At 43.4% G+C, this 21925-nt stretch overlaps 1 protein-coding gene across 1 annotated transcript in view; it reads right to left on the reverse strand.

The window, feature by feature from the left end:
• Window positions 1-21925, reverse strand: part of thada (THADA armadillo repeat containing) — an 81749-nt gene that overhangs the window by 38077 nt on the left and 21747 nt on the right. Inside the window, exons 24-28 of the mRNA XM_061040695.1 lie at window positions 20855-20977; window positions 20355-20477; window positions 19946-20037; window positions 12174-12263; window positions 6790-6921 (exon numbers count right to left, since the gene is read on the reverse strand). Of these exons, the coding sequence (XP_060896678.1) occupies window positions 6790-6921; window positions 12174-12263; window positions 19946-20037; window positions 20355-20477; window positions 20855-20977 (560 nt within the window). The remainder of the gene's footprint in view (window positions 1-6789; window positions 6922-12173; window positions 12264-19945; window positions 20038-20354; window positions 20478-20854; window positions 20978-21925) is intronic.

Genomic DNA, 21925 nt, shown 5'->3' on the forward strand with positions numbered 1-21925 from the left:
TCACAGGTTTTTATTGTATCTCTCTCTCTCGCTCTCTCTTTCTTTCTCTCTCTGTCCCCGAAACACACTAACTCAAGTTCACGTACAGTATCCACACTGATGCAGAATGTGGCCCGTCACCCAGAATACAGGCTAAAATTAACCTTGTTTACAGGCTGATAAAGTTTCCTACTCCAGTGTCATAACACGGACTCGACTGACTCGACCGACACAACTGACATGTCCCCCCCCCCCCTTCAGCATGAGGAGGGGACGTGATCAAGACCTGAGCGAGACGAGAGGGGGAGGAGAGGGAGACAAATCGCTCTGAGCAGGAGAGAGCGACTGGAAAACTATTTAACAGAATATACGCCTTACTGTTGACTTGGAGTTACAAACCCAACTCATCGCCAGCACACCGCCAACTACTGGCCTGGCATGTGTACTACAGTTTTTAGTCCTATTTTAAGGATCCGTGAGCACGGTGGTTGTTATCAAAACGTTGACGTCTTAACGCAGAACTTTTTAAAAAATGATTATGTTTACAGAGGATTGTCTTTGTGTAACATTGGCCTGTGATGCTCAGGTTGGTCAGTAGGCATAAAAAAAAGTCATACTAAAGTATGTAGAGTACATAGAATACATACTGTACAGTGACATGATGGGAGCACAGCCAACATGGACACAGTTACAGAAGAGAGTCACAGCAGGGTGAAATGTGTGTGTGTGTGTGTGTGTGTATGCAGAAGGTGTCTATAGGATCAGTGATGGAGGACGAATAAGCTCTCTAAAAACCAGGAAGGTTCAAGTGGAAACCTGAATGATTTTATCCTCCTGGCCAGAACAAGAGAACGACGGTCCTCCGGTCCGATGCTCCAGAAATAAAAATGAAACATAAGAAGCCCGGAATCAAAACGAACAAAGAGCGGCTATGCAACAAGTCAACTGTCAACAAATGCTCCCCCACCTGCTGTGAACATGTCTCCCACACACACACACACACACACACACACACACACACACACACACACACACCTGCAGTCAGACAGACAACCAGCGAGCATCAAACACAGACAACAGTTTGCATTCCTGAGCTCTACACGCCTGTACACACAGATTTATGAGCACAAACGGCTCACTAAGCCGGCACACACACACACACAAACACACACACACCTCCCCCAGAAACATTTGGAGCCCATATGTGAACTATCTGAGCTAATCTGTCCCATTGAAACACTTTTGTAAAAGGAAATGACAGTTTGGAAGGGTGTAATTTTAGAAACAGGGCCGTCCCCTGTGTGTGTGTGTGTGTGTGTGTGTGTGTGTGTGTGTGTGTGTGTGTGTGTGTGTGTGTGTGTGTGTGTGTGTGTGTGTGTGTGTGTGTGTGTGTGTGTGTGTGTGTGTGTGTGTGTGCGCGCGCATGTACTAACTAGGCTCATCTGGGCCTGATTATGTAGAACAGTTTCATCCACAGAGACAGCAGCATGTCGGCTGAACGAGAACAAACAGAACAGTGCGTCACTGAAGAAGAGGGATGAAGAGCAGAGGGGACTTTCACACAGACGGGACGAGATCTTTCTGAACATCATTCATCTGAACACTTCATAGCTTACGACGGTCAAAGCACTCTGAGTGGAGCTGGATCATCGCTTCATAGCCTCCAGTGAGAATAAGAGATAGACACATGACATGATGTCAAACGGCCTGAATCCCTCTTAGAAACGTTCAATCTGAATCAAACTTGTTCCACATTTAGTAATCCTATCGTTTACCAGGGTCAGCTCATCTCTCTTGCACTAGAGTCCATTTGGTTCCATGGTGACCTTGGTCAAACTGAGGATGCATTTTTTTAGATTCTATGTTTGACTGCGTCACCTTAGTTAATACGACCATAACTCCAGTATATAAGACTGTATTTGGGGGTCTCTCAGAAGAAAAATAAGGTGTCTTCCTGTGCGATGATTTCAGTAAAGTCCAAAGCATGCAGTGTAGCTGTGCAGCTTTTTTAGAAACATCTGATAGCCTAGTGGTTAGTGTGCTAAGGTTATATTCCTCCAAGCAGCGGCCTGGGTTCAAGTCCGACCTGTGGCTCCTTTCCTGCATGTTATTCCCCACTCTCTCTCTCTCTCTGATGTCTGACTCTGTCCTGTCTCTTAAATGGAGGCACAAAAATGCAAAAATAAACCTTAAAATAAAAGATGGCAGAGGAAAGAATTCTTGGATCTATGAATCTATTAAAACTTTTTGATTTGGTCTTTATAGTTTCTGCACATGTTGTAAGTAAGCTGTGAAGTTAATTAAATTCAAAATGAAAAATAAATGTGGAGTAAGAGAAGTATAATTGGAGTTTAATCAATATAATTATAAGTGAACTTGATTAAATGTTCTCAGTAACCACAGAGACATTCTGCATAAAGATTCTCCCAAACAAAATAACAAACTGAAAACAGTCAGCAGGGAGGAAAACAAACTTTAGTCTTTAGTGTGCTGCATCAGAGTTAATTAACTTTACAAAGAAATTAGATATGAGGGGGGGGGGGGGGGGGTAGGACTGGGCTGGGCTGGATATCAGAGAACATGAATTATTGTCCAGGAGGAGGAGGAGGAGGAAGACGAGTGGGACGAGGAGGACGAGGAGGAGGAGGAAGAGGAGGACGAGTGGGACTAGGAGGGTGAGGAGAGAGCAAGGGCTGGATATCAGAGAACATGAATTATTCTCCAGGAGAGGGAGGGAGAGGAGGGAGAGGAGGGAGAGGAGGGTGAGGAGGGTGAGGAGGGAGAGGAGGGTGAGGAGGGAGAGGAGGGAGAGGAGGGAGAGGAGGGTGAGGAGAGAGCAAGGGCTGGATATCAGAGAACATGAATTATTCTCCAGGAGAGGGAGGGAGAGGAGGGTGAGGAGGGCAGGACGAACTCAAACTGTTGAGCAGATATGAATGTTCAGAAGATATGTCGATGAAACGAAGCAGCCATTAATTATTACAATAAAAGTGTCTGCTTCATCATCCTCCCTCTTCTCTATCGTCATCACGTTAATCCTCTTCGCTAAGCAGGCAGGTGTGACGCATGCCGGGGGGGGGGGGGGGGGGGGGGGGGGGGGGGGGGGGTTGGGTGTCAGGGGGGTTTGGGGTGAGGGGAGGAATGCTAAACCTCTGTGAGGGAGTGGAGGAAGATATGAAGATAAAATCCTGAGAGTTATGAGGCCTGATGCTCCGTCCTGTCAACAGAGGAGGAGCGGAGGTCATTTAATCCTCAGAGGTGTGTGTTGTGTGTGAGTGAGGGGTCACATAATACGGAGAGGGGGGGGGGAGCATAGTCATCGACCTCAGCAGACCCGTCCTCACACACACGGGGACGATGGGACGGGGTGAAGAGAAACATGACAGGGAGCCAAAGAAATCAGAGCCGAGATATTTTGATCGTTTCCAACATGTGGGACGGTTTGTGTTCGACGTGTGTGAGGAAGAAATCCTCCGACACCGAACTGAACACCTGCTCACAGCGCTCACAACAATCAGGGTTTATAAAAAAATCTTTAGATTATTCCTCCTATAGAAGAGAGTCTGCTAGATCTGTTAATCGAGAGCTGATTAGGTAGTATCAAAAACAGTCCTGGCATTATCAAATATCAAATACGAAGCTTCAAGTTTCAACTGTTGATGTTTACAGCCGAGCCCCCCCCCCCCCCCCCCCCCCCCCCCCCCCCCCCCCCCCCCCCCCCCCCCCCCCACCCCCCCCCCCCCCCCCCCCCCCCCCCCCCCTGTGACCCCCTCTCAGTTTCCATTCACGCCATGCTTTTTACTCAGTCCAACAGGATGAGCTTGCAGAGTCCGACTCACCGCATTTATTTTAAGAATACTATCCCAGTTATTTTCCGATTGGTCGCCCAAATGCAATAAAACATTCAAATCAAAGGTTCACACTTGTAGCGGGGAAATTTATAGCTTTTTATAAACTGATACTTTTTTTTTGAAGTGTCTTGCTGGTAATTTGTTTTTAGTGTCAGAAAACATTTGAAGATGAAAACATGAAATGTCAACACGATGTGCAAAAATACTAAAGTAAGCTTTGACTGACTTTAAGCTGTGAGGGGTTAAAAACGCTTTATAACATTTAATGTGTTAAGATATTTACACAGGAAAACATCCTAACGCACCGTGTGGGTCGTGTTTTAAAGTTTGGTCGTGTTGTTGGGACTTTAAAGATTAAGGTTCGAGATTTCCATCAGACATGTTGCTGAGATTAAAGCTGTGAGTGTTTGAGGTCAATGAGTCCTAACAACAACATGACACCAGTGTGTCTGTGTGTGTGTGTGAGTTTCAGGTGTGTGCAGCGAGCAGGTGCAGCAGACAAACATGTAACAGTAATATTTGTTTCTCTCTGCAGCTCAGAAATGAGAACGATGAAGTCTGTCAGCGCAGTTTCCCATTCGCCTGGAAGCTCTCCCTCTCAGAAAACACTGAGCCATGTTCAGATAACACGGTCTCTCTCAATGCTGCTCAGACACACACACACACACACACACTCACTGTACTCACACACACAGCACTGAACTGTACGCAAAAGGACAAACAGGTTTTTCTAAAAGCTGTGGAAGGATCTGGGAAAGTGAAACACAGGAGCTCACACTCGGTGTTTAGTCTGCAGGTGTTTTGTCTGAGATTGTTCTAAACTTAGAACGACTTCTGTTTCAGAGAAATGTTATCGTGCTCTCGCAGCGGGTGTGTGACCGTCTGTGGTTTGATGAAGCATCACACACACACTGTGCTGGTTATTGTTTTTAACTTTAGATATTAGTATCATGTTTGGTATTATTAGTCAAACATTGAGCTTTATTTGATCTGGTCTGAATCACGCTCTGATTGATGGTGATGGAGCAGAGACTCTTTGAGCTGCTGTCAGTGATCGGATTGTGAACTCGATCGGGGGCAACACCGATTAGAATTTGTAAACATTAAACATGTTCAATATTTAGGATCAGAAATCCTGTTGTGTGGGGACAACACCGAGGAAGACCAAGAAAGGCTGAGCACTAGAGATGGGAAAAAAAACAAAAAAAAACGAGATTCTCATCTTCTGAGATTTAAATAGATTAATAAATTCCAAAAAAGTTTTTTTTGGCTGATCAGTCACTCCCTGCTAAGTGCTAAGGCTAGCTTTTTAACTCAGTAGAATGCCAAATAGAGCAGGAAGTAATTCAGCCACTCTCCCAGATGACTGGAGGAGATCCTGAAGTATGTACTAATTCAAAAATAGACTTTGAATCATGAATCCAGAATCGTTTTGAATCAAAAATAGATTGTGAATCGATTCGAACCGTGAGACACCCAAAGATTCCCCGCCATACCGAGCACGGACTCTGTGAATTGTCATGTGGAACGGAACAGTAGCCAATGGGGAAGCAAGCTTACTGAAGCACAACAAACATTACCAGCTAAGAGCTAGCCACATTTAGCTTGAGCGTCACGTTTGTTTACTCGTAGAGTCGAGTCTGACTGCGACGCTGGTTGTTGGTGAATGAATCTGTCAGTATGTGGCGTGCTGAGTGAGCCGTCTCGTTACTCTCCACACACTTTAAGAACTGAACTGTTAATCTGTCGTCATGTGTCGGCTCTCTCACATTTTGTGCCCGGCCTTAGTGAGTAACTTAAAACTCTGCTGCAGTAAATATGTTCTGTGTGGCCTCTGCTTAAAAAACAACAACATTTTATTATCTGAGTAGTATGGGATGTTTCTCCAGGAGGAGTCTGTTTAACCAACACGCTGAGAGATAAAGAGACGGACATGAGAACACGGCGTCTGAGAGGAGCTTGTGATCCAAACTGTTTGTGCCCTGATGTGTGGCGAAAAACAACAAATAATACAAAATAATAATAATAATAAGCTGTTGTGATGTAGATGTTATGACTCTCCATGTTTACATCCCTGTGTGGTTTGAAGTCATCCCTGGATTTATCATCAGACAAAAACTCCTTTTGTACCCGAAGTCCTGATATTTCACTATCAAGGTGTCGGCAACATCTGCACAGGCAGCAGATAGATCCTTTAATAACTCAAAATAAGGCTGTTGTTTCTTCCAACAATCAAGTTTAACACGTTTTAAATTACATGTAGTTTCTTTAAATTCACTGAAAGGTATGCGGACAGTTTAAATATCCCGGTAACTTTTCTCCCTCTGCAGCACAAAGATTAAAAAGGAAAGGGTCAGAATTAAAACAAGCTGTATTCAGACAGCCGTTTTCAACGCGCCATGTTTACGTCCCTGTGATGTTTCACCTTCGATATGAGTGTCAGGACGGCGTCTCTGTACCGTCTTGTCTCTGGGGCTTTAAACTTCATCTCCTGAAGAAAATCTAATTTGGTTTTGTGTTGGGATACATATCAAAATGGTGTTTCATGCAGAATTTAATTTCAGGTATCGGCTTGATGACATTGTTGTGTTCAGAAATGAAAGGGCGATGGTGGCTTTGGCACATTGGTTAGTGCGCGTACCCCATGTACAGAGGCTGTAGTCCTCCAAGCAGACAGCCTAGGTTCGAATCCGACCTGTGGGTCTTTTCCCGCATGTCATTCCCAGCTCTATCTCTCCCAGATTTCTGACCCTACCCACTGTCCTGTCTCTCCAATTAAGGCCCCAGACACCATAAAATAAACCTTAAAAAAAGAAGAAATTATTCTCCTGACAAAGAAAAGAAATGATGGATATTTCTCTGAGACCTGAAAACAACAATATCCAACATGTCCTGTTTGTGTGTGTGTGTGTGTGTTTATAAGTAGACCTGTTTGTAGACCTGTGTGATTGACACCCACCTGATGATGAAGGGCATGAAGGGCGCAAGTCCCAGAGGTGACGAGGATCCGTCCATGGGAGACGGGTAGAGTCGACTGAGCACGAGCAGCAGCAGGAACAGACTGGGGTGGAGCTTCACCTGCCCGCTGTCACTAAACACAAACACACATATTTAACATCATTATTATTAATATAGTATCTAAAGTACAATATGACAATAAGGATGGCAGCAATACTCAGAGGACAGGAGTGACTTTATGTGCAGCTTCTTCCTTTCTGACTTGTTTTGAAACGTTTCATTGAACCTGCATTCTTGTTGTATGACTGTGGGTTTCTCTTTGGGCTAAGCTGAGCTTTCTAAGAAATTCCTGATATAACGAGGGTTTGGGGAGGTTTTTAAGGGTCCAATCAGTAAGCTGTGCAGTGAGTGAGATGATAAAGTGACCTTACTATATGATCAGACATTAAGGAAACATGCTATGTTGAAGTGCTGGCTTCTCTGACAACAATGCAGCAGCCAGTATGTCCTCCTTCTAACTTTAGATTCTGGTCCTGAATGCTCTGGATTTGTTTGGACCAGAGAAAGGTAGGCGGGTTTAAGGCACCCCCACACTGCCGTTTTGGACGCCCCTCGGTTTGCCAGATATGAGAGCAGTTATCAGGTCAAACCAACAGGTGTTGCAGTGATGGAAGCGGGCAAGAGAAGTGGTTCAGATAGAAGTGATTGTACCCGACATAAAAAGCCTCTGCATGTTTCTAATAAGCTCCACGAGCAGAAACGTGCTCAAACTAGGATCAATATTGGAGATGCTTTTGAAAAATGGAGAGAGGTTAGAACACAGAAAGGTTTACAGACCGATGCAGAGCTGGATAAACACTGAAGCGTCAGTGTCCACCACATGGTGACCTGTGTGAGCATCCACTCTAGAGAGGAGTGGGCGGGGGGGGACAGCTCTCTACAATGTTATGAATTTGGACTGCAGTACCCATTTCAAACACTAGGTGTCAGAAGCTGTTTTGAGGCAGATCGAATAAATGTACCTCTTTTGTAAAGCACATCCAGACATCTTGTTTTATGTTTCGAAATGTGCTGTTTCAATTAAAAGTGACTTGAATAATGTGTTTCTATTTTCTAATTCGATCACTGACACTGAAATGTTTCATCTCATTTCGAAACCAAATTAAACCTTTTATTACACACTACATTCCTAAAACCGCCCACACTGCCGTACAGTCATCTCCTCTCCATCCTTTAGTCAAGCTTTTCGCCTCCTCTTTTCCTTCAACACAATCTGATCTCTGCCAACTGAGTCAGAGTGGAAACTGTCCGTCTCTGCCAGCGGTTTCACAGTTTCGCTCTGACACACTGGCAGAGGAGGAAGGTGGGAGGAGCGGACAAGAAAGGGAACAATGAAGGAACAAAAAGCTGGATCTGGTATGCAGGAAGTCCAGGGTTTCGCTTTTTGTCTCACACTCAGGATCTTTGAGGGACAAATGAAGCAGACATCAACCACAGACTGTATAAAAAATAAACGTAGCCATACATTGGTTAATTAACGGCCTTTAAGAAGTCCCAGGTTTGACATCTGGCTGCCAAGAACTCTTTTTTAAATCAGAAGTGACCATATTTATGATGAAGATGAAGCTGGAGAGGAGCAAGGGTTTAGCAAACACTAAGTTACCAAAGCTAAACAAGCTGTGCCCGCTGCTAATTTATTGAATTACAAATGAGCGCTTGCAACAGAATAAGGTTTTAAAGATGTGGTACCTGACTGAACTTGTTTTATACCTTTTCTGGACAGAAGTAGAAGCTGAGAGCTCTGAATGACACAAACCAGATAACTTGAAGAACCATCTTTACTTCACCGAAACCCGCTATCTTTTCTTTGGGAGAATCCAACAACAATTATGACTCTCATACACAGGCAGCCACAAACAACTAAAGGTATTCCAAACACCAAACGAGCTCACAAGCCAGGTATGGTTCTCACAGACTCAGTTCGCAGCTAATTGTTGCTAACATGTAAATAAAATAAAGTTCTATTGTCACTGGTGGTAAAAAGTGGAGCTCAGACTTGTTGGACGGTCTGTTAGTCCAATAAAGCTCACAGAGAGAGACAGATTATTAGTCTGATATTTACATGAACAAATCTCCAAAAGGCTCCAACAGCACAAACACGGCCCAGAGGTTAAAGGTCAGGGACTGAATTAACTGAGGTGACACCTAGCATACAGCTAGCAACTCCCACCTGTCACTAAAAGAGGCCACGCCCCCTAATTCTACATCCCTTTAAGCCTTAATATAATGTAAACAGATGAGTTGTATAAACATTCAGCCTGTACAGTTGAAGAGAGAAATAGAGACCCAAACTGTTTTTGTACCAGACTGTAAACATGTTTATTTTAACATGGAGCTCTATGAGGACTGACTCACTGCAGGAGACAGACTCTAGTGGACACTGCTTTCAATTTCTCAGCCTAAGAGTTAGAGTCTGATATCAACTTTCCCCCTTGGTGCATTTTCCAAAAATGATTTTTACTTATTTTGGCTGATAAAACTATTCAAACTCTCAGAGCATTCCTTTAACATTGTGTTAGGGGGAATTTGGGGATATAATGTAGAAACAAAGTGGGGTTCCGGCAGAGGTGGTCCACACAGATTAAGGTCTGCTTGTTTGAGTGTGTGTGTGTCAGGAGACCAGCACGTCCTCGGGGTCCTGTCATTAGTCCTGAGGTTCTCAGAGAACAAAGACAGAACAACGGACCTCCTGCGAAAACAACTTGTGCTTTTCATTACCTCATTCAACAGCACACACACAACCACACACAGACACATCCACTGGGACGGCATGATGGGAAATGTAATAGCAGACCAATTAGTAGCTAATGTGTTTAGTGTCAGTTTAGTGGAGCGGAACGGGACAGGATGTGATGTCAGAGAGAGGGGCCGTGTGGGGACACAGATGGGGGCTGAAACACTGGACAGGATGAAAAAGAGATATTTAAAGTCTCGTTCAGACTTCACATTGACGTCTTCCATGAGTGTGTGTCTGACCCTAAACTCCTCCATCATGTCCAGCACCCGGCTGGTTGATGAAAGGGTTATTTAAGTTTCACGTCTTTTACAGAGAGTGGAAACAGAACACTGACCTGATGCATTTTATCCTTCATTTAGAGCGACGTGCAAGAGACACAGTGGCAGAGGTTTTAAAGTCAACTGAAGCTTTAGCTCTCTATTAAGTGACTTCTCAAACAAATCAATCATCAGTTAGCTTAGGAAGTTGGAGAAAAATACTTTTAGAAGATAGAAGAATTGTAACAAATGACTTCAGGGTGGTTTAAATATGAGCTGAAAGAGACATAAAAGGAGAGAGTCCTACTTGGTTAAATGGTGTTAGGAAACACTCAGAAAACTGTTCAAATTGAGCACAACTTTTTTGAAATGAGTCTGCAGTTAAGTGAGGTTGGTTTGCCAAGTGTGGCTAGTGTTAGCAGTGCGATGACTGCCGTCCACATGCTCGTGCTGAATGTTGTTACACATTGCTCTGTTCAGTATGCGACTTTAATCTGACACAGCCTACAGACATTTTTATCCCAATTTTCTGGGAACAAACTGCTCTGCTCCTACGAGATGCTATCTTTTCACTGTGCTCGTTTACATCCAGGTAGAGGAGTGAGGAGAGCAGGCTCATTAACCACAGCTAAAGACAGTCTACCGATAGTGGCACTTTAAGGAAAACATTTGACCAGCATCGTGTCAACATGTCGATTTCTTTCGACCTGAGAGCTCACACTGTACAAGTTCCATCAAGATGGAGCATTTCTAATTGTCAATAGAAAACTCCCACAGACGGAGGTTGAAATCAGAAGTCTCTCTCTCTCTCTCTCTCTCTTTCACACACTCAGCATCACCAATAAACACAAGTTAACCAGCAGCTAAATCATAGCAAATGATTCCCTGTCAGCTGGAGGTCTTCAGATATTTCCTGCCAACGTTTCTTTCATGATCGGAGGGGGAAGTCAGATTAAACAGACTGGTGCCATGGTGATTTCAGACGTTGTCAGGACAAAAACCAAGTCCAGAAGTCGGGAATCAGCTTGTAGCTCTCCTCTCCCTGAGCCTCTGCTCGACTGACGCAGAAAATCCATCCAGACTTTAAAAGTAGTCGTACAGCTCAAAAATCAGATTTTAGTCAGGCAGAAAATGTACCAGTGTATGTCCGGCTTTAGTCATGGCTCGATAAGAGGCCTTATGCAAACATAACCTGTCATCAAAACATCACACACACATCTGTAAACGCATGCATTTAAACAGAATGAATGACTTCATATCTGTTCCTTAGTGCATTTTGTCTGTTTATTAAGCACACTCCTTACTGAGGTGTGGAGGGATGGAGGCACATAATAATAATGAAATAACATGCATAAAAATAATATTTATATAAGGTTTTTCTCCTTCACATGCTGCAGCTGTGTCGTGTTCATCTGTTCTGTGTTTGTTCCAGGAGCATTTGATGAGGACGGAGAGATTACACAGAACATAATATATATTTACATATAACATGTAACATATATAGTATCGTTCAAAATCTAACTTCTATAATCTGTCCTATATTGTGGCCTATTTTGGGAGTGCACTTGTACTGAAACCACTAAGAGCAGCGTGCTCTCCTTCCGTCCTGCTGTGTGTGTTGCTGCAGTACGGTGTGGTCGCTCTGTTTGGGTGGCTTGACACACACACACAGACCGTGTGGGAAGTCAGAGGGTCCAGATCTGGTTCCGTGGGAAATTTGCAAATGTTTTAACAAGGGTCGAGGGGAGTGAGGGGGATTGTGAAAGAGCCGGTCTGAGAGAGCAGCCAATTAATTGGATCCATATTAAGATAAGGTCGCCTGGGGAGCCGTTGGACGACACTAATGCTTTTAAAAAAACGGGAGTCTGAGCCGAGAGAGATAAGGCCAATGAACCTCAGGAGACTCAACTCTTCACTGCAAAAACACTGAACCAAATGTGGACAGGACATTTAATTTATCCGCTCGTTAAGTCAGACGCTTTGAGAACACTCTGACAAAAACAGGCCAACACAAAGACTCAATCTACTTGATTGCTATAGTTCCACCTCATGTTCCCACCTCGGATAAAGTTAGTTTTAGCGCTCACAAAAGGTTGCACTAACTTCACCTATGCCTCGTTTCTGCAAGAAGCACAAAAGCAGCTCTGCATAACGAGCTTAACGAAAGAAAAAAATCTGTCTCATATGGATTAAATGTGAGTCAAATTAAACTATAAAAGGATCAAAGAGGTGTGAAAAGTCATGGCAGGGGCTAAAGTAGGGTGGGTGGGTGTGTGTGTGTGTGTGTGTGTGTGTGTGTGTGTGTCACACGATTAAGCAACAACAGCTCACCTTTCCACCGTGGCTGCAGCCTCCTCCAGCTGATTCAGGAGGAACGGATAGAGGGCGGGGAAACGGGTGAAAAACTCTCGACCGGTCATCCTGAAGATGGTGAGACAGAAGAAGAGATGGAGAGCATTCATTTTTAAACAGACACTTCAGAGAAAAGCTCCACTCTTTAAAGTAGAGTGCACCATTGTTTCCCAATCTCATGTTGTTGGACTCTCCGGGCTCAGTTGTTCATTTTTGGTGGATAAGAGAACAAAAATAACTTTTAGAGCCTAGAGAACGTGATTTACAAAACGTTCAGATCCTGTGTCCTGTTTAAGCTCTGAACATAAACAAATATCAACACTGAGTACGTTTACTGCATCATGTGCCATCACTACCATGGTCATGTGTGTTTGTGCGGATGTGCTCACACACACATAAGTGGAAAATAAAATGATTTTTATTTTTAAGCCGGCGGTGCTGCTGCTGCGACCGCCATTCAGCCTCAAGGTCAATAAAGTTTTATTTAACTCTGAGCGTCTAAATCAAGTCTCTGCTACAGGGGAGAGGTCTGCACTGCCAGGCACACCATCACAAGACCACACACACACACACACACACACACACACACACACACACACACACACACACACACACACACACACACACACACACACACACACACACACACACACACACACACACACACACACACACACACACACACACACACACACACACACACACACACACACACACACACACACACACACACACACACACACACACAGAGAGAGAGAGCTTGGGCCTGGTTCAAGTCAGCAGCTGGCTCTGTCATGGTAGGAGAGTGAGTCATGTGTGTAGATTATTGAACCTTTCTTCAACCTGGAGAAGACACACTAATAACCTCCTGTGACCTGATACACACACAATGAAGGGGCAATGAAGCTACAGATCTATTACAGATCAGTGGGTGGGAACTCACTCCCAGAATCGAAACTCCGAACTTATGCTAACAGGCTCTGTGGAGAAAGATCAACTTCAAAATGATATGGATGAAGGGGATTTTGAAGGTCTTGTGCTCAAATTGGATGTTCGTGGCTATCTCTATGAGCTGCAATATAGAGACGAACAGTTGAGGCTGATAGAGGAACAGGAGGCAGCCGAGGCTCAAGACCCGTTGGGGGTCAACAACAACTCCCGCTGGGATCGGGCCAGTCTTTCATTCATGTCTCTGTCAAGAAGGCACCAACTTAAACATTTATTTCACATTTCTACTACATACATGACCCACTTTCAATACAGATTCATGTTTCAACCGGTGAAGAAGAGAGGAGAGGAGAGGAGAGCTGAGGAGAGACAGATGAGGGAGAGAAGAGAAGAGAAGAGGAGAGGAGAGGAGAGGAGAGGAGAGGAGAGGCAGATGAGGGAGAGGAGAGGAGAGGAGAGGCAGATGAGGGAGAGGAGAGACAGATGAGGGAGAGGAGAGGCAGATGAGGGAGAGGAGAGGAGATGAGAGGAGAGGAGAGACAGATGAGGGAGAGGAGAGGAGAGGAGAGGAGAGGAGAGACAGATGAGGGAGAGGAGAGGAGAGGAGAGGACATTTTTTATGTACAGCAGCACATGCAGAGTAGAGTGAGGAGTTGACACAGGCCGGAGATAAATCTGGAGACTCTGGTTGGAATGCTGAGAGCAATCTTCGCTGTCAACTTTGTTTACAGTTGCATTTATCTCAGCAACGTTATCTGATCTCAGAGCGGAGCAGCCCGAGTCTGATCCACAAGCAAACAATACGTCTGGATTCAAGTAACATGTAAAACACACAGCTGTGATTCCCACAGACAGCGAGGAGCGACGTCTCCACACACACACACACACACACACACACACACACACACACACACACACACACACACACACACACACACACACACACACACACACACACACACACACACACACACACACACACACACACACACACACACACACACACACACACACACACACACACACACACACACACACACACACACACACACACACACACACAGCGCTGTGAGTAAATGGTTTGTGTGAGAAGGATGTGTGTTTATGACACACACACAGTCAGATATTAGAGTGGACAAGCTGTCACTATGCATTTACTGCAGCTTGAGATCACAACCGTAACATCATGGTAATAACACACACCAGACACACGAGCGCACGGACGCAAAAACACACTTTCATAAATGAGTTGCAGCTTTCCTGTTCACACACGCACACACAGCTCTGTTACAACTTCAGTACAACACAAAGAGACAAGAGGACGACTTTGTTTTCATAATATGATCCCTAACATTTAACCCTTCGGCCTCTATGTAGGTTTGATTTTTTGCTTAATGTGATGTCATTTCTTGAAGTATCCATACATGTTTCACATCCTTAAATTCTGCATAAACTAAAACAATAAGTAAGACTTTCCAAAAATATGGAAAATGAAATAACAATGACATTTTGTCAACATTTGAAAATACAGAACTATTTCGATCGGGTTTTGGAACATTGAAATTAGGGAAGAAAATTACTTTCTGAAAGTAATGAACAATTATACATATAAAACTGGAATCCTCCCCGCAGACGCCACACAGAAACAGATTTAATGATCAGCGTGATTACCGAATAGATCAACGCTCTGAAACATCAGCATCCTAACCTAGTTGTGTTAATATAACCTATTGATGGCTGGAGTGATTTTCTCCGAGAGGTGGGGAGGAGATTTCTCAGAGAGCTGTTAGCTTGATGGATGGAAATTGCCTTTAATGGCTAACAGATTTAGCATTGAAATCATAGAAATTTTAACTTTAGAAACCACAGATTAAGAAAGGCTAACTGTGTTTCCTTTTTTTTCCAGGTGTATTTTTGGGATTGTATGCCTTTAATTGACAGTGGACAGAGCAGGAACCGAGAGAGAGAGCGGGGAATGTTATGCAGGAAAAAAGCCACAGGCCGGACTTGAACCTGTGCGGCCCGCTTAGGCCCTGTGTCGCTGGCTGTATGTTCGGGAGTGTTTGCATGACGCGTTTCTGCTCTGAGAGGAAAAGTGCTGCACGTCCCTCCTGTCTCTATGACAACAGTCTGTTGACAACGGCAGACACGGAGCGAGGAGGATGTGGGTACAAGACACGATCCGTAGGAGGCAAAAATACGAGGAATATCATACATTTGGAAAAGAGCCCCTGTGACGTCATCTGCGCCTTTCTGGAAAGTTGAAAGATTTTCAACTTGAGTGCGCTTGTAAAAAAGACGCTGGTCTCTGAGAATAAAGCGCTAGGTGGACACGGGGTCTAATGTCTGTAATCGAACATGTTTTTGCTAACTGACATTAAATACTGTTCTAAAAGGTCTGATGGTTTAATCTGCAATATGTTTTTGCTTTTATGTTATTTTCGTATTTTGTAATCACTGCTTGTCTTATAGTATTTTCAAAGGCTTCATGTCCTACTATACAATCGTAATATTATCTAAATGTTCTCTCTCCCTGTTATCTTCTCAAACACTTTTATGGAAACAACAATCTGACAGACTGATAGCAAACATCCATGTTTACTCCATGTTTCACACAACATGTAAAACAATGTAATGACATCATGAACGAATATACGACAGAATGACCCTGACGGCAGAAGTCTGAGCTCTCAGCTGCAGAGAGAATAAAGACAAAAGCCTCGTTCAAGCAGGATCGTGTAAAAATCTCTACAGAGATCTGATGCTACATTTCTCCGTCATTACTTTCATCTTCAATGTGAAACCAAAAGCTCAAACACGGATAATAAGACAGAAAGAGAGCAGCAGACATGAGGAGGGGGAGATCACAGGGAGGGGGGGGGGGGGGGGGGGGGGGGGGGCAGCAGGGTAAAAACCGGAGTGGAAACAGACGAGATAAACATGAGCAGCGTCGGCTTGGTGCGAGTGTCAGGGGCCAATAGAAACACAGGAAAGAGAAGCGGGCAGAGAGGAGCCCTGTGAAACTTTAGCCTGGATTATCTGAGAGCTAACAAACCAGCGCTGAGCTCGATATAGACCTCCGAACAGATCCCTCAGAGTCCCTCAGAGTCCTGCAGCCAGACAGAACAGACTTCCATTGTTCATGTCTGATTTAAGGAGTCCTCGTCATGGGTCTCTGTCTCAGATTAAACAGCGAGATATCAAAAAGATCTACACAAAATGTGAAACTGTTGAGACGATGATATAACATATGATTCATGAACACATAATCAACTGTGCAAATTAGCTTTGAGTTGAAGTTCCTGTCTCTGCGCTGTTCTCTTAATGTTTTAAACAGTCTTTATAGAAGAGGAGGACGTAGCCGACCTGACGTCATCTATTACTCACTACATCACTTTTCAAGCTCTAAATGTAGCATGTTGGCACTCGCTTTTTAAAAATCGTTTTGGGAGCGAGAAGTGACCATATTTGGATGAGAGGTTGAAGCTAGAGAGGAGAGCTAACGGCACGTTTTCTGCTAACGGTAGTGCTAGCTTGTTTTAGCTAAATGCGTCTGTGTTTTGAGGTTCCTGTGATAATAAACGGGATGATAATTTAGGCTAGCTGATATCAGGATTCAAACAAAAACAAACAATGAAAACATGAACAGATGAGTCCTCAGAGTGTCTTTAAGTACAACAGACACTGAAAAAGACTTTTCAAGTAACTGAGTGCGTTCATGTGGATGTGAGTATCCCGTTTATGAGTCTTATCCTGGTTTTTATCTTTTGCAGGATCTGGTGTTTACATGCACAGAGAGAAACCCGAATTTCATATCCCTGCATACATGAGATTTTCATGGTTTCTTGAATATTGCATCTTGTGCAGGCGTCGGTGATGTTTATTTTGTACAACACAAAACGAGGCAATTTTGAAATGAGACAGATGCTACAGTATCCCGTTTTCTTTCAGAAATCTCCCGTTGGCAAAATCCTGTTTCTCAACATCGGTACATGATTTTTACATACACAAACACAAAACTGGAGACTAAAAACCTGATAAAAACCGGGGATACTCAAGTCTGTGTAAACACACTCACTGTGGTGACGACTTGTCAATCACAGGAAGTAGCTCCTCCTTAAACTGTGCCCTGCTTTCTGATCTATTTAGCCCTGTTCAGGTAAATCACTAGTCTTTAATAAAGTTGGGTTGCATCCCTGATACTTCATTATCATTCTGGGTTATTGAATAATCCTGTGGAGCCCGTCGTGGCGTCTCCACCTGTCGCTGCACCTACGATGGATTCAACACATCATAAAACACATGTTGAAAAAAAAAAAACACCCAGGTCTGCTATCTATCAGTTTCATTATCAGGTTTCCAAACACTCAGATGGATGTTTGACATGAGCTGGGAGCGCGGTATAATTTAAGACTCTCTTCCAGAAACCTCAGAAACAAACCCACAATTTGTCAAACAGTCTGTGAGAGCGGAGCAGAACAGCCGAGAACCCTCCGACTGAAACTGAGACACGTTCAACAGATTCCTCCACCTCACTTCATCGTATCAACATCCAATCCTCCAAAGTGAGATATCAGCCAACTGACAGCTTCTCAGACGCAGTTGTTATTGTTAGAACATTTGTAGGTTAGTGGCTTTTTATGCCGCACACGTTTCTGCTAATCACAACACTTCAATCTGAAAATGTGTCAGCATATGAACAGCCTCTGAAAGTCCATCTGAATCATCAAAAGTACCCAGAGGTGTTCATTTTTATGGTTTTGATTAACCTCCAGCAAACCCCGAGAAGAAGAAGAAGGTGAAGATGGCAAAGACGAAGAAACGACAGAGAAAACAAAGAAGACAAAGAAGAAGACAAAGAAGACAAAGATGAAGGGGATGAAGAAGAACAAACATAGAGTGAAGATGAAGACAAATAATAATAAGATGATGAAGCAGACAAATGAGACAAAGCAGACATAAAGGAAAACAAAAAAGAAGATGAGGATGAAAAAGAAGAGGAAGCAGAGGAGGAAGAAGATGGAGATGAAGATGGAGAGGGATAAGAAGAACCAGATGATGGAGACGATAACAAAGAAAAGAAGTAGGAGAAGAAGAAGCAGAAGAGGATGAGGATGAAGGTGAAAAGGAAGATAATAAAGAAGACGATGAAGGTGAGGAAGACGATGGAGAGAGAGAGGACAAAGAAGCAAAAGAAGTAGATGTCAATGTCGATGAAGACAAAAAGTAGAAGATGAAGGAGAAGACGACGAAGAAGACAACAAAGAAAGCGAAGACGACAGATTGTGCAGCCAGCCTCAGGTGGACACTTGAGGAACTGCAGTTTTTTGCTCTCAGCCTGATATGACAAGTCGAATGTCTGAGATCAAATTTTAAAAGGTCGATGTTTACATTTTTTAGATAAGATATCTCTGTAAATAAACTTGTTAATAGGTACATTTTGTGTTGTAGAGTCTAATTGATAGATTTATTTATGTAAGTTTTTTCTCTGATCTAATGCCGGTCAAATTTGTATTTTGATTGGTGTCATTGCCTTCATATATAATATGTACATGTTACTACTGATGATCGTGAGACACTTCTAGTCAGACTAAATGTCTCACACCTGAGCACATGAAGTAGGCGGAGCTTTGTCTTCTTAAGATCATGGCAAGATTGTTTGAGAACGCACTTGACGAAGGTCAAGGTGACGAAATGTTGAGATTTGTTTATAATGAATTAGTGATGCCAAGCAGGAGTAGTGCAAACACCTCCTTAAACACACTCAGACCAGAACATTCTCAAACTGTGAGCATGTTTGTTTACCGTTCTGATCTTGTGTTCAGATGAATTATCATCAGTAAACACATGTGGAGCTTTGTGAATGAAGGTTTGTTTCTGATCACATTTTCACATCTGCAACAATGATCTGCACTTTTATTGGAGCCTTATTCATTGCAGCTGACGAGAGCAGCACTGACAGGAAGGACCCAGCGTCATTGATGATAAATCATTGATGCTGTGTGTGTGTTTCTGTTTCTCTCTCTCTCTTTATGCCTCTCTCATAGTTTGTGGATGTAGGTTTGAACTTTTGTAGTATGAGAAGAACAATCAGAGCGGACTGAGAACTGCTACTGTGGTGTTACACCAGCACCCCCTGGTGGTGTCAAACAGCCACTGATTAAACACGTGGTTTAGAGCAGTGGTTCTCAACAGGTCTAGCCTCAGGATCCACCATCAACTCCTTCATAAGAAATTGCCACCAAAAATTTTGGATACTTTTCAACCTATGATATTTGTTTTATGAAAAACTGTGCAGTTTGGACCTCAGACTGTACAACACATGTGACAGAACAAAGAGATCAAACAAAACAAAAATGATTTAAAAGTGATTTTTAGACTTTTTGACCAGTTGAGAACCAGTGGTTTAAAGTACTTAAAATATGTGTTTTTCTAAATTGATTGCTTTGTTATAAATTTTATATTTTTTGAAGATATAGCTAAGCATTATATTCAGTGTTAGGCAGTCATAAATAACAACATTCTTAAAGCAAATGGCAAAAAAGTGTTGACAGTCAGGATGAATATGACCACGTTAAAGATGACTGACACTTTTGGCTGCAACCGAAAAAGGTGGAATTACCTCAACCTGCAGGACGTACCTGATTTCTTCATATTAAGTATTCAATATGAGCTACATTTGACCTTTTTATGCACAGGTCACTGCGTCTTTTGGCGAACATGACTGGTAACCACTGATTCTCGTTGTGCTTTGATGCACATGACAGTGAAGTGGATCTGTGAGAGAGCGAGGAGCAGCAGACCTGTTCTTCTTCGAGTGCTCGTCCTTCCCCTTCTTCACTCCAAAGATCCTCGTGATCAGAGTGCTGAAGAGCAGCGTGGACGAGTTCCTCACCTGGAAAAGGAAACAACAAAAACACAGCGGTGAGGGAGGAGGGCAGAGAGTAAGAGAGGGTAAAAAGAAAACAGAGCAAACCATCGCTTCAGAAAGAGGATGAATCAGATACTCTGGTCGGCTCTGTTAACTTCTGCTGCTGCAAACTAAAATGTCAGTTGAGTTGTGTCCGAGTGAGCACAAAGCTGAAGCTCATTAGAGATGTGATTTAGTCATTTGGGTTTGGAGAGTGCAACATGCACTCCAGTTGATGTACATTCAGGGTTTTAAACTCAAACAGGTACTCAGAGAAAAGAAAAAGAGTTGTTGAGACTCACCGCCCACACAGGAGAGGTGAAGCCGAGCACAGCGGCCTGCAGACCCTCCGAGACGAAGGGAATGACGTTTTCTCCCAGACGAGTGTCTCTGTACAGAGCTCGCAGGATGTTGAGAGCGTGGACCTGAGGGAGTCAACATCAGCTCTGTTACATTTTCAATAAAACAACCATGAAGGAAACTATGTGTCTGTTCAAAACAACAGCTCACTAAAAAAATAACTAAACATTTACACAACTTCTACATGTGATCTAGAGAGGAGTCATTGGATTTTACAGCGACGGTAAGAAAAATAAATATTAGGACGCCTCCTCCTGGATTTGGGAAGTCGATGATGAGCACTTTCTTTTTATAACTCTTTGACATTTTGAAGACCAAACGATGAACAATGGATTCATGTGGAAATAACCAGAAGATTCTTGGATAAGCAAAATAATAAACAACTAGAGCATCACTGCTTTTCTCTAGATGACAGTTTAATACATTTCCTGCATTGTCCAACCTGAGGGACGGTGGAAGTGTCGGTGTTTCTGTCTGCAGACGGCATGGCGAGCGCGATCAGCTCCCTCATGGTCATCTTCAGCAGGCTGCAGCTCGACGACTTTGGTTCAGAGGAGAGGAGAGCCTGAGGGGGAACGAACACACAAACAGAGTCAGTGTGTAGAACAACAAGAGTCAAAATGTCCCAACGTGTTTACAACAGAAAAACATGTCAGACATAGACCAGTATTATCTCTTCTTCAGTGGATTTGGAATTGGATAATAAAACTCAGACAATGTAATGCTCTGGCAGACTCTTAAAGCGACAACATGCAGCACTTTCTAAAATATGTGTCCCTAGTCTGTCTACAAACCCCCCAATGATGAGAAAAGTCCATCCTCTCCGTCTTTTGCCTGCTCCACTTTTCAGAAAATGTGTGCTCAAACAGGCTGTTTTGACATTTTCCCTTCATGACATCACAAAGGGCAGTAACCCCTCCCCCAGGTGGGTGACACTCCCACAGCTAGGTGTTTGTTCTGCCCTCTGAGTCTGCCTTCTCACCGTAAACAATAGGACATGGAGCGAGAAAGCTCGAGACACCCAAGCCCTTCCAGAGAGGGGGCGTGGTCAGACACAGCTCATTTACATTTAAAGGTACAGACACAGAAACAGTCTGTTCTGAGCAGGGCTGAAATAGAGGGGTTTATAGACATGATCAAATACAGGATCAGAGTGGATTTAGAACAAGAAACTTCACAGACATGTTTTGAGGAGCTCTGAGACTTATTTAAACTGGTTGAAGAGGAGGAGAATATGTGACCTTTAAAACCATATAAATGCCACGATTGACAGCTTGTTTAAAAATGTGCTTTCTGCAGAGCTGTGTGATTTGTTAAGGCAGAGTACAGCAGACACAATGACAAAAAACCTTCAGATGTTCACATTCATTTCTTTCTTGATACACTGCCAGAGGTATTCATTGCTTTTGTGGTGCTATGTCAATACAATTAATATTATTCTCAATTTCTGGAAAACACTTTTAAATATTCCTGTTTGTGTGTAATGCATTAAATAACACGCCTCATTTCAAAG

Source organism: Labrus mixtus, chromosome 6, assembly GCF_963584025.1.
Source record: "Labrus mixtus chromosome 6, fLabMix1.1, whole genome shotgun sequence".
NCBI classification, from domain to species: domain Eukaryota; kingdom Metazoa; phylum Chordata; class Actinopteri; order Labriformes; family Labridae; genus Labrus; species Labrus mixtus.